The following is a 13,143-nucleotide window of genomic DNA, read 5'->3' as shown; positions in this document are numbered from 1 at the left end:
CTATTTCCAAATCAATTTCTTTAAATTGAGAAGACTTTGCTTACCGAGCGTGGACGCAAAATTACAGTGTCATTTAATAATCATAATTGAAGAAAGAAAAAAAAGTGGCGACCAAAAGTACCGCAAATAATCTCATACAAAGCGAAACTACGGCGAGTGGAGTCGCGCGTGTCACACATCCGGAATTAACAATGCTCACCGTACGACGTGAGGTTCACCTGCCACGAGACTGGATAGCGATGAGAGGCCCTCGGACAGGAAGCGAGATGGCCCGTCACCGAGAGTTCACGACTTCCTGTCGTCGCGGCGGACGCGCTGTAAACGAGGCAGTAACGCCCGACGTCGGTGCTAGCCACCAAGTAAGCGGTGTCGTTCTCCACCCAAGTTCCGTGGCATAAGTACTCTGGAAAACGAGACAGCATCGGCTGTGAGCGGAGCGAGATAGAAAGAAAGAGAGAGAGAGAGAGAGAGAGAGAGAGAGAGAGAGAGAGAGAGAGAGAGAGAAGGAAAAGAAATGGGCAGCGTGTTGTTCCGCGAGTTATTCTCCGCGCGTCTAAAAAGCGTCGCGCGCAAAGTCGCATTAAACTTCTCGATTTCTTAAAGTACTGCGAAAGCAGAGCGAGATTATGGGCGCCCGTATAACTTCGCGCCCATAGTATATAGGAAAAGTTTTTTTCTTTTTTAAGACCGTTTAAAGGACCGACGACAATAACATGCTAAGCCACACAAAGCAAATTTGACGGAGCAGATGGAAAAAGGCCATAACTCGTTAATGAGACTTGGTATTATCTTCGTCGCTGCTCAAGCTTGTTCTCCGACTCTAAAAAGGGCATCTGTTTTGTACTGTGGATATTACAAAAGAAGAAAGTAGTTCGTGTAGCAGGAAATTTTCTAAGTCATTGAAAATTATAGCAGATCATTAAGAAAGTATGTGAAGTAGAAATATTGAATGGTGTTAGTCATGAGTTATTTATTATTACATTAAAATTCTATTTTTAATTATAGTTACGAAAATTAATTGTTTCATCAAAACGTATACTATTGGATTTATCGCTCATAAATTTTCATAATTTCGCTATCGCGTGGACGAGATAACCGTAATCCCTCAACCATTCAATTAACGTATCCGATGAAGAGTGGGGGGGGGGAGAGATGCGATTCGTTCGTCCGGGGAAGCTACTTTTATGTCATCATTTTTACGGCACTTGCTCCTCCGCCTTCCGGCCGTAACAATGCACGCGAGAACGGAAGAGGAATAAACGAGGGCCGTAAATCCTTCCGACACATCGATATCAGTGACGTTTCGAGCGACGATACCCGATCGTACTTGCGAGATAGTAAGATGAGAATTTACTGCGGTCGCCCCCGACAGCTCGTGACTTCGCGTAAAGAGGAAACGCGAAACCGCGCATCGTGTTCGACGACGGGCAGTGGCACCTATCAACGGTAAAAACTAAACGCGTTAAGCGTTGACATTGATGTATCAGAATAAATGTACAATTTTTTTTTACCTCTTGTTCACCTGGATTCACGAATGCGACGCGGCTTGGGATAAATTAACGATCGATCATCGTACGCCTAATCTGATGAAACGATTCGATAGATATATTAAAGCGATCGAGTAATTTTATTCTTCGAGAAACGGTAAAACGGTTTATCTTACTTTGTGCCGTAAACTTCTCCCGGAAAACGCCGATTCAGAAAACGCGAACGCACGCGGATTCTAAAAGTAAATCAGCGTTTGGTAACAAAGACCCCGAAACGCGGCTCTAAATTCGTCGGGAGTTCCGAGATTAGGGTGCATAATTAGACAAGAAAGTCCGTGAAATTAGAACACGTGTTGCCATCGTTTTCCTGCCTGACGAATTCGGATTCCGACGCGAAACGTGAGAGACTCGGTGTGGTACGATAACAACGCGATTAACGATCGCGCTCGGGAAGTCACGATGACGTCGTTCTATAAGCCGCGAACCGAGCGCGCACCGAGCGCGCTGTTTATACGAAATCTTAATGGCCATTCTGCCTTCTCATCGCCGTTGTCCTCGTCTTCATCGTCGCTGGTATCTGTGTCTCGGAATACAATCCCGTGTCGACAGCCGCGAGGCACGGGTCTCGAGTGTCTAAATCCTCGGTTGTGTCAACATGTCCCGGTAACTCGCGCCGCTAAAATAATTCCCGGCTACGAAACGCTCTCTCTTGCTCGGTAGTTCTGTAACGTATCAATGCTCTCGCGGATTACATATAGAGACACCACCGACTTCGCACGCGCTGCGCATTCGTATCGTTTGCTTTTCACAAGGGATTTAATCCGCGCCTTTTATCTTCTCGACGATCTAGTTAATCCGGAGATCGCCCTTAAATTACTTTGGGATCACTTTGTTATTATTATTATCATTGTTGTCGAGCTAAACACGCGGCTTACACGCTGACGTTGATATATAGGGAGATGCTAAAATAGAAGAATTTGATACAATAGAGTTGTTTTGATTGATTTTGTACGAATGCGTAAATGGATATATCCCGTCAAAATTAATGGATCTCTGTAATAATAACGCTCGATGTATATAAATTTATTATCAGTCGAATTAGTTCGATTGTGCAGACGTAGCGGGGAAAAAGTCCTGGTCAACCGACAACGCGCGACGTGTCAATTTTTATGTATGGAGTCAAACGAAGTGCACAAAGTTAGCGCGGTCGTAAGCAAGCGCTATACTTCGGCAACCGTGACGCCTGCTGCCTTTCCGCAAACTAACTATCACCACTTGTGATAACTTTGCGCGAACTAGGACGGGAGACGAGAGGGAGGTGCGGGTAATCCGATAAGATGTTCCGGGCGAACGTGCTCCAACCCATGTCGAGTCTGCTCCCTCTCCCACCTTCTCCTCTCTCTTGAACATCCCGGACGCTGAACATTCTACTGAACCACGAAGCTGCTCCGAATATGTCGAAGACAATGAACGACGATGACTGCCTCGAGTTTTTCGAGCCGTTCACATTGTCCCCGGAAGCTTCTTTTTGAAAATACGTTATAGTTTATAGAACCGCAGATATATAGAAGAGAAGTCAAAAAGATTTAAAGATGACGATAACGACGACGATTATGTCCGTTAACCATGCCGACCCACGTCACACGTCGAGAATCTGTCGAAGTTTGCGAGCGCTTTCAAAGCCCGTCGGTTGTCGTGAATGGAATCTTCTTGTCGCTTATCGGGCATCTCTTTGATTAACTTCCCTTAGTTAAGTGAAATCGCACGGGGTACAAAAAGAATCTTCGTAGCGCACAAATGCCCTCGTGCGAAATAAGTCGCTAGAAATCGCGATTAAACTATTACAGATAAGATAATGAACTAATTTTAGGACAGAAAAAATATTCCTAGCTATCTTTTCAACTATTTGTTCAAATGGTAGAATTATTATTTCATATAAGACTGAGAATTGAAAGCTCTCGCCGAGTTATCTTTTTTGTGGTGCAAATAACGAAATAATATAAATAATAAAATTTTATCCCTCATTAAATTTTATGTGCACCATCGTTCTCAGACACTAGGAAGTATTCTAAAGCTGAAATAACGCGTTCACGAGAAGCAGATGGGATAATCCTTACCGGATAACGCCTCGTCGCTGCAAGACGTGGCGAACTCCATGCGATCGGGTGTCCTGCAACCGATGTCCAGTCTACGTACACTACCGTGGTGGCACTGGCTTGGGAACGCTGTCGAGGGCACTCTCACGTCGTGCACCTCCGCTGCGTTAGCAACGTTCTGCTCGCCGTCGACGGTCAATACGCTCTCGACATTGTCGGCGTTCGGTGGCCGAAACAACGATACGATATTGTAGCGACCGAGATTGGGGCATTGCCTGGTCATCGGATCGGACGCTGAAAACGAATAAAGATGATTTATTTTCGCGTGTCTCGCTATCTTAATCAGATCATGATATAGCAATTCCGATTGGCACGATCTTTTATCAATTTTATTTTTAATAATTGATCAAGCAACATAAAAATAGAGCGACAAGATATAAAGGGACTGTCTATAAATTTTCTGAAATTTTCTCGCGTAAAGAACAGCCTCCATTAACTTTCACGTGATCCCTCGGCGACAAGCGACAGAAGATCGCTGCTTACATTGCGGTGTAACTTTTAGCCGAGCAATTTGATACGCGATCGACACGCAGTCGACGCGTTCCGCACGCTAACGTGAACGCGTTCTACTTTGTTCCTAGAGGAAATTAACGCAACACGATCCGCGTCAAGGTAAGAACCCGCTGTTTATTGCGTTCAACGTCAAAACGGTGAGTCTTTCGGGACGTTCAAAAAGTTTGACGCGAAAGATTCTTGCTCTTATATTTGCGTCTTTCTTGCGGTTTCATATTTGGTACATCAGCCACTGTCTTGCCAGGACTAAACTTTACATCAGGCTTTCTCAACCAATAACAAGTTTTGAAAAATATTGAAAAGCAAACGCATTTACAAAAGTGTCATTATTGAGTTTATTTAAGTAAACTTCAACATGATTGAAATATTTGTTGTTAAAATTAAGAAAACAAACTGAGATAAGATATAAGATGTGCTGCACGCGCAGTAAAAACATCATTCTATTCAAACTATACCTTGAACTATACCGTCATGGTCTTGTTGAAAAAGATTGGGAAATGCTACTTTCACACGGTGTAACTTTCAGCCGAGCAATCCTCGGCGGTAACACGCTCGTGTATCCGGTGAGTGTGCGCCGCGACACAAAAGAGAAGACGAGTGCGAATGTCGGCGCGATAAATTCCGCGCCGGCGACGCGGCGGAACGGCTCCGCTCTTCGTCAACGTTGCTGGAATCGGGCTAAGGAGAAACTGAAAGGCGAGCCGACTCTACGAGAGAGACTTTACGACAGATCTCCGGCATATGATCCTTTATGCGCTCATAAACCCGCGCTTCGCGAATTGATTGTTAAACTCCGCCATTCGCGAACTTCTCGCCGAACGCGCTCGTCCGCTTCTCTCTCTCTCTCTCTCTCTCTCTCTCTCTCTCTCTCTCGCAAGTACATAGGTACTTTCCATCACCGGGTACATGGGTAACAGGCCCCCTCCGAAGTACCTTTCACGTACAGATTCTTGGACAGATTTGAGGTAGATTTATCCTTCGCAATAATGTCGAGGCATCAATCATTCTTGAGCTATAGCATTGAGGATCTAGGAAATTTCGCGAAACAGCCCTCGGGGCAAAGATAGATAACGAAACTTTTATTCCTCGTTTAATTTTAAGCAGACTTTTCACTTTAAAAGACTCTAAATTCAGGCTTAGTTGCAAAAATATTTAAAATCGAACGTTGGAAGATTATTAGAACTTTCATCGAGCTCTCGCGGGCGAAAAATTGGCTCCGAATTGATCGAGGGACCTGCGGATGAAGCAAAATAACGGAATTTTGTAGAATGCTTTCTATACGCGGAGCTTGTCCGCTCGAAACGCACGTGAATCCATATGTCAGGGCTAGGGAAGAACCCATAGAAAGTCGAGACAAATCACGCGCCCGAGTGTATATGCATTTGAGAGAATCGTCCGTGAGACCGCCATACATCCCGACGTCGCCGGACTCTCACGGATCGATGTCTGGAATTGGCTTTAGAAGCTAAACAGAGCGCTCTTTCGTTAGACTACGAATCACGTTTTATTCGGAAACTCCGAAGCAGAGTATCGGATGACTGGCGAATCAGCAGAGCTCGTGCGAGTTGCGATGTAACGTACGCGTTTGCAAAGAGTATATACGATGTGATATATTCTCATCGATAGAGTACAATTCTCTAGATGAAAAATCCAGGGTGAACAAATGCGTCAGTACGAGACCAATACTATTTAAAGCAACGGTAGAACATTCATAAATATTTGATCGGACGAAACATATCGAGTTCTCTCTCTCTGTTTTGCGCACCGCTCTATCTTGAATCGCTTATCTCCTGTCAGAGTAACTCGATAAGACCGAGACAAACCAGGGGACGCGGCCAATGAATCGGAAGAAAAACGAAGAGCTCTATCGGGGGGCTTCGAATTGGCACGAAAGCACCGGGAGGCCGACGCGACCTTCGAGCAAACGTTCCTGATTCCGGTTTCCGGCCGCAACGCGGGCGCGGTCGAATTTCCAATCTACTTAATCTTGGCTTACGGCAAAAAAAAATGGGCATATATATTTTACAATCCCGTTACATCGGCGCCTCTCTCTCTCTCTCTCTCTCTCTCTCTCTTTCTCTGCGCCTCTCTCTCTCTCTCTCTCTCTCTCTCTCTTTCTCTCTCTCGCAGTAATGGATCTCCCGCGAATCGTGAAGAAATTTCACGCCCACGGAAAGCTCGAACATGTTTTATTTTACGCGCACTTTTAACGCGCTTCCGTTCGGAGCGAAAGCGACGTCGAAGCGAATAGAAAATTAAGAAGCCGCAAATATTAATCGAACAATAGTGCAGCTGACTCGCTTTAAAAGGAGAGCGAGCGAGCGAGAGAGAGAGAGAGAGAGAGAGAGAGAGAGAGAGAGAGAGGGAGGGAGAGGGAGAGAGGGAGAGAGAGAGAGGTGGGGAGAGAACTGCCCTTTGATAACTTCCAAAAGTAACTGCAAGTTAATTTGCGAGCAGCCTCATCGGTCGCAATATCGGCAAATTAATTTACCCTCGATTGATTACGGTTGTAATACCGACAAAGCAAAAATGCCGGGGATGCATTAACGGCGGGACCGGTCGCGTTTAACTGCGTTAATTGAAACTGCAGTAACAAACATATAACACGATCCGTCAACTGAGCACTGTTAAGCGTAATCAAATTTGCGTATATTACATTTGCCGGGGCTCGGAAAGTTGACACCCCGCATTAAAGCCCAATTAGTTACTTTACTGCTGCGACGTGATATTGCGACGACAATGCGTAATTCGATTAGGAGATCAGAATTTACTTACTGATGAACGTCGTGTACGGCATCGTGTGCGAGTTGAACGTGCTCGAGTTGCATATATCGTCGGGCTGCTGGCCCCATTCCGACAGCTGCATCTCTATTACGTGCTCGTCCCTCCTGTGGAACATGACGCACACGTATCCGTTCTTGCTGAAAAGGAACGTACAAAAGCGTTAGATAACGAAAGAATCGAAAACGAGGTCGTGAAAGTTGAATTTTAAAAACTAAGAGAATTGTTTAAACTCCTGATGCACCGTGACAAAGTAAATTTTTTTAAACTGAGACTATTTTATCTCGCTAGGATTGTTGGAATCGATAAGAAAGAGATCACGGAGAGAAGAGGGGGGGGGGTGTCTCAGTGTGTGAATAACGCCATTTAAGTCCGCCCCTTTAGGCTGTAAAAATAAGGTCTCCCGCGGACAAATAAAAATTTAGATCTGAAAGGATTAGGCGCGCGAGATACGGTTAATAGTCGGTCCAGCGGACCGTTAAGGCTGATCTCGGCAAGACGGGAGCACGATGCGCCCTTCCTGCCCAGAATGGCGGCGGCAGCGGCGACTAGGACGGAAAAAGCAGGGGAGAGCACCCTAAATCTCTTCCCCATGCAGGATTAAGATTTTATTTTATCAGAACCTTTCTTAACGGCCGAACGTTAAGTTTAACGCAATTCTTTTACGGCCGACCGCCTTTACGGCGGAATCTGAAAACTCGACTGCCTCATGCGCGCCATGTATACGTACGTATAAGACACGCCGCGTATATAAGTTCATATCTGTATACACCCCGGCCGATCCCCGGCGATATACGTTTACACTGTAACCCGGTGGAGCACCGCGTCCCGTCGTAAGCCGTTGCGCGAGCCGGAAACGACGATCTCGACATATATTTGTCTTACGAGTTCTCCGCCCCGTGAAGAGGGATATAAAGTTTATATTACTTCTCGATGGCTCGCCTCTCGCGAAACTAGTTTCCGCGATCGCGTCCGGGGATTTCGCGGGCGGCATTACGGACGAATTTTTTGCTGGATTCAATTTAATTGCGCTTGTTCCGGCGCTTGTCAAGGACCGCGACGCAAGAAAGGAACGAACGTGCGTTCCGCCCTCGCGGTGGAATATATAAAGCTCGCGCGCGCCCGCGTAGGAAAATTATCGTTTAATCGTATAAAAGAGAAAATACGCGATAGCTTTCAGATATTCCATAAGCACCGATCCATTTCTCTCCGGGCGAGCTGTTCTGAAAACTCGAGCGAATTTGTAAGTCACGGAGGCTTTTGATAGTCGAATTTAAGGCGCCGTTATAGACTTTTACGAACCGTATCGTCTCGACTAACGTGTCATAAATAACAAACATATAACCGTAATAAAATTTAAACCATGAGATTTTATTTGCGACATTCCTGTATTGTCCACGATTTTATTCTTGTTAAAATCGTTTAAATTGTCACGCGAGACGCGGAAATCTATTCCCGGAGATGATTGAAATAACAGGGTGCATTTTTCAAGATAGTGATACTATAGTTAGCACCAATCTAAACCGAGATCGGTTGATACAACAACCAGGTCAGAGTGTTAAAAGTTTTATGAAGTCGCTATTTCAGTGCCGATGTGGAAAAAAATAGGCAAATGGTACAAGAGATGGCAAGGAAAATTATAATCCTCCTTAAATATTCAGCCGTGCTTTTAGACCGCGTCGAGCGTTACGTTATTTTACCAGCGGAAAGTATATGCTCGCAAACGTCAAAATTTCATTATTCGCCGCGAACCATCATTTGCAGGCGCGCGGGGACGAGTGGTCTTTTTACGAAAAATATCCCCCGTAGCCGAGCTGTGTGCGCATTCGGTCGTATAAAAGCATTGTAATAAAACGTGACGAACGTCAGGGGGAGGCTTCGTGGAAACCGACACTCGTCTGCGATATGATTGATCGATGTCAGTTTTCCGGGCGAATCACGATACGGTACAATCCACCAACAGCCGGCCACCCTAGCCGATATCCGTACCGCGTCTGTAAAAACAAAAATGTATATCGGAAGACGGGGGCGTTAAACAGCTCATGGCCTGACTTTGGAACTGAAAGGCGTCGCGAGCGCGGAAAGTCAGCGATTAGAATAGCACAGATAGAGTAAAAAATATAAAGAAATAGACAGAAAAGAATAAGGAAAATTATTTAACGCAGAAAAAATTAAAACAATTATCTAAAAGCATATTTCTATCGTTATCTTCACTTAGCGAAAGCCATTTTAAAATATCAGGATAATGAGAGAAAGAAAAAGAAAAGATTCGTATAAATGACATTTAAATTTCAATGTATAAAAAAGCGTGGTTCTCGAACGTGTTTGTTTCATCAAATAGTTAAAGCACTATCAAATTGTTGCGGAAAAAGATAAAACGACATATATATCACGCAGGATATGCGATAGACGAAAATACTACAATATCTTGACCAAATATCGACAGTTAACGATACTCAATCACTATGCAATCGAATAAGTAAAAAATCGCTTTCAATCTGACTGATGGTGATCGTATGTCAACGTATTCGAGATGCGCGCGGTGACCGGATGTTCGAAAATATTTGCCGAAGAATATAGAGACATAACGTATAAAAACGGAGCGTAGATCTGTCGTTGCAGCTGTTACCCTCCGAATTAAAACGAAATGTAAAAATATTGATCGATTGCACCGTGGATGATCGACAGCATTGCAGTTTCGCGATTATCTGGGCAAGGCCCATGCGAAGTAAACAATCGCCATAATTATCATCTTCGAAGAGTGATGAGGTAATTGAGGGCGTCGCACTGATTATGAATAAAAAACACATAACAGCAGAAGTTTCGAAATTGCACCTTAGGGAATTCTCTTAGAAAGCGCCCGTGCAATAACACCTAATGCAATATGCATCGCGGCATTGTCCGCTGCTGTGGCTTGAAAATCTGCCAGTGATCAAAATATCCGCATTATTACGCTGCTTTTAAGAAAAAAAGTAAAATAGTTCTCTTTCCGCGAGCTCTTTAACGAAACTTTTCTTTCGAAAACAACTCGCGACTGACCGACTGACGCAGATTCTTATCTTCCATCACATGCCTGGGTTAATTGTAAAATTGATAACGTTGTTAGAACATATACACAGCGTATCGATAATCGCGGTGTTCCTCGACAAGTTTAGTTCTCTTTAACAGAAATTTTCTATTCTAGATCACACGGTTCACGAGATATTTTCGGAAATTCTCGACGGCAAAGCGAGTACCCAAACCCGATGCGATAATGCATCGACGGCGCGGGCGGCGTGATAACGTAAAGAGCGGCAACTTAATTAATTAACTTATGCAGCGTGCAGCCGTTTACATTCGGTTTCTGGCGTGCATCCGGGAACGTCCCAACCGCCGTTATCGTTCCCCAGCGTGCAGTGGCGTCTTCTTACGAGATCGTGTGCCATCTTCCGTTTCTCTTTCGCCCAGCCCCGCGCTGCACGCTCACCCTTTCCCGCTCTCGGCGCGGAACGGCCGAATTCCCTGTTTTCCTTCTCAGGAAGTTCTTTCGCACTTCATTGATGATCGCCGTAACGTTGATGCCTTAATTAAAATTTCACCTAATTCAGCGATAATTCGTAATCCGAGGGGCTATTGGTGCCGCGCGCCGCTAATTAAACGCAAATAACTACTGCATATGAATATTTAATCCTGAGAAACGGCACTATTACTAGTGTTAAAATAGCACTAATTATTGTGAATGTACGCAATTTATGCTCCGTCGACCGTCTGCAACGTAATTCCACCCTCCACACGTATAATTACGCCGTTCGTTGTCGATTAAAAATATATCGCCGAAGCTACAATGTTTATCCGCAACAAAATATTCCTTTGACATATGACCTATTGCAACCATCGACGGCGATATATGACGCTCGGGTGACATTGATTTAAAACTTTTCCGTGCTCGACGTGTCAATGGCCGGGTGCACCAGAGGCCATTACCACCGTCGCCACTTACTACAGTGTCCCAAATCGAGGAGGACATTTTTCATAGTCGACTTTTCAATCTAATTTATATTTGCTCGTCAGACCATTCACTCGGCCGTGGCGCGCGCGCGCGCGCTCATCCGAGCAATTTCACGCTCGTCTTTCCCGGCGGAAAGAAAGCACTCCCCTCCCCTCCTTCGCCCCTCGTCACCCGAGACAATTCCGCGGATCCGGGATATAGGTCGTCCTCGTCAGCGAGCATTTCAAAGATCAAGCGTCGGGAAGGCGATATCCAGGGTCGATTCCGCGTAGTAGAGGTATACCTTTGACCACCGCAGGGACCACCTACGAACAGCGACGAGACTGGTACCGACCGTTGTGCTGCTTCTCTCGTTTTCCTCCATTCTCTTCTTCCTCGTCTTCCTCGGAGCTTTTTCTCCTTCCGCTTCTTCTTCGATTTCATTCCGTCCGTTGAGTACCACCGTGATGAAAGCGCATCAGCGTCGCGGCGTTCTCTCGAGCGTGCGGCAAGCGATATCGCGTGTCTTCCCGTAGAACTCCCGCAATACCGCGGTGTCGAAAATTCAAGGAAATGCAGCTGTTCCGCCGTCGCGGATACGGATGTTATTCTTTTACGAAGCTAATCATCTTCCCCGTTGAAGATGGAGGTTAAAAGGGGATCTTGGGTTTGTATAAATTAAACCGGCAGTAAAAACACTCGCTTCCGCGTCCCGTTTCCCTTTTATATTTTAACTAGACAGTAAAAACATTCCCGTTCCATTTTCGATTTTGCGAAACAATTTGCGAAACGAGCGTGCTAAAAACGAATTTATAAAATAGCTTTCACTTAACAAAAATACAACGTACGGCCAAATACGAATAAGGAAACTGTTTCCAACAGTTTCCACGCGGCGGTGGTATAGCGTTGTTTCAACAAACGGCCACTTGAATAATACAGTTCCACCGTGTCGAGAACAGTAAAATGCAAGTGGGATATCGCAGTACTGTATTCCGACGAAGGAGTATTTTGATGTCGTTTTCAGATGAAAATGTTGCGTGTATACACGTAACGCGAGTATTGACGAAGCTTCACCCGTGACAGAACAGTTACGTACCTATTTATTGGGAAATACATGAACCGGAAACGTTATATCTCCCTGTACAGAATATTTTGGAATTCCTGTAACTTTTGACTTATTGTTAGTATCATGTATATAGTAGCATGTCCGCGTGCACACAGGCATGCACACACACTTCGAATCTCTATTATTGTAAAGTATATGTCACGAAAATTTTTAATGAAAAACAGATAAAACCCGATAAAAATGTTTTTCTGTTATTTCGATTCAACCACTGTATGTATTTGTTATAAGAGTGAACACACCGAATCATTTTGCAATCTCGCTGAAATGGACAAGCCTCAAAGCTATTTTGCAATCATGCAAGTTACGTTCTATGACGATGGATATTGTGGATTCATATACGCCGCAGGTGTTTGCCATAGACAATCTGTTTAGTTGTAAATTAAGATTGGTGTTTGTACCGGATTCGGCTATTTGCAGAAATAGACGTGGCCCGCTTGCCGATAAAACCGGACGGGAATTAATTTTAACCGTATGAAAATAGTTGTTGATTTACAGCGTTGATATTCGTAACAGCGAGATACGCGCGCGCGTTCAGCGAATATACGTATAGGAATTATTTTATTTACGCGACCCGCTATCGTTGCCCAACGTTGCCCAATCTTCGGTGACGTATAACATTTCGCGATTTTCAACAAAGTAATTTCTGCAGGAGCGCGTTACCACCGGCTTGCGTATATGTTCCCTCCAGTTTGTTTGCGGCCGCTATTCCTTCGAATGTCCTCGTTTGCTTTCGCAGCCATTCCTCCCGCGCGCTGGCGGAGATTTATTTTACTACTTACAATTAGTTTCAGCCGCCACTTCGTATACACAGAGACGTAGTGCGACGTGTGCGCGCGGGTCAGCGCGAAGAATACCGCGCAGTTTACCGTGATTTAACTACTCGACCGTATTTCAGACTCTCCATGTTGGAAGAACTGTCTTAAAAACATGCACCTGCATATTAGCCGGTCCGACACTTTAACGCACGTTGAGTTTCGTATTCAAGAATAACAATCATATGTTTAATATCCTTTCGACAGATTTTATGAATCTTTATGTTGTGATCGTTTCTCTCTGACTCTTTCGTGATTATACATAAGATTGATTAAAATTTTCGAATGAAATAAAAAGTAA

At 44.7% G+C, this 13,143-nt stretch overlaps 1 protein-coding gene across 4 annotated transcripts in view; it reads right to left on the bottom strand.

Moving 5' to 3' along the window:
• LOC139787343 (uncharacterized) overlaps positions 1–13,143 on the bottom strand; it is a 238,716-nt gene that overhangs the window by 5,414 nt on the left and 220,159 nt on the right. For all 4 annotated transcript variants that reach the window (XM_071726452.1, XM_071726448.1, XM_071726445.1 and 1 more), the window contains 3 exons: positions 6,932–7,077; positions 3,605–3,877; positions 200–403 (listed from right to left, as the gene is read on the bottom strand). In XM_071726452.1, coding sequence (XP_071582553.1) covers positions 200–403; positions 3,605–3,877; positions 6,932–7,077 — 623 coding nt within the window. The remainder of the gene's footprint in view (positions 1–199; positions 404–3,604; positions 3,878–6,931; positions 7,078–13,143) is intronic.

Source organism: Temnothorax nylanderi, unplaced genomic scaffold (genome assembly GCF_030848795.1).
Source record: "Temnothorax nylanderi isolate EJ_2023f unplaced genomic scaffold, tnyl_v1.0 TNYL_tig0009_pilon, whole genome shotgun sequence".
Lineage (NCBI taxonomy): Eukaryota > Metazoa > Arthropoda > Insecta > Hymenoptera > Formicidae > Temnothorax > Temnothorax nylanderi.
Note: the sequence above shows the minus strand (reverse complement) of the source record. Positions and strands in the feature narration are given on the sequence as shown.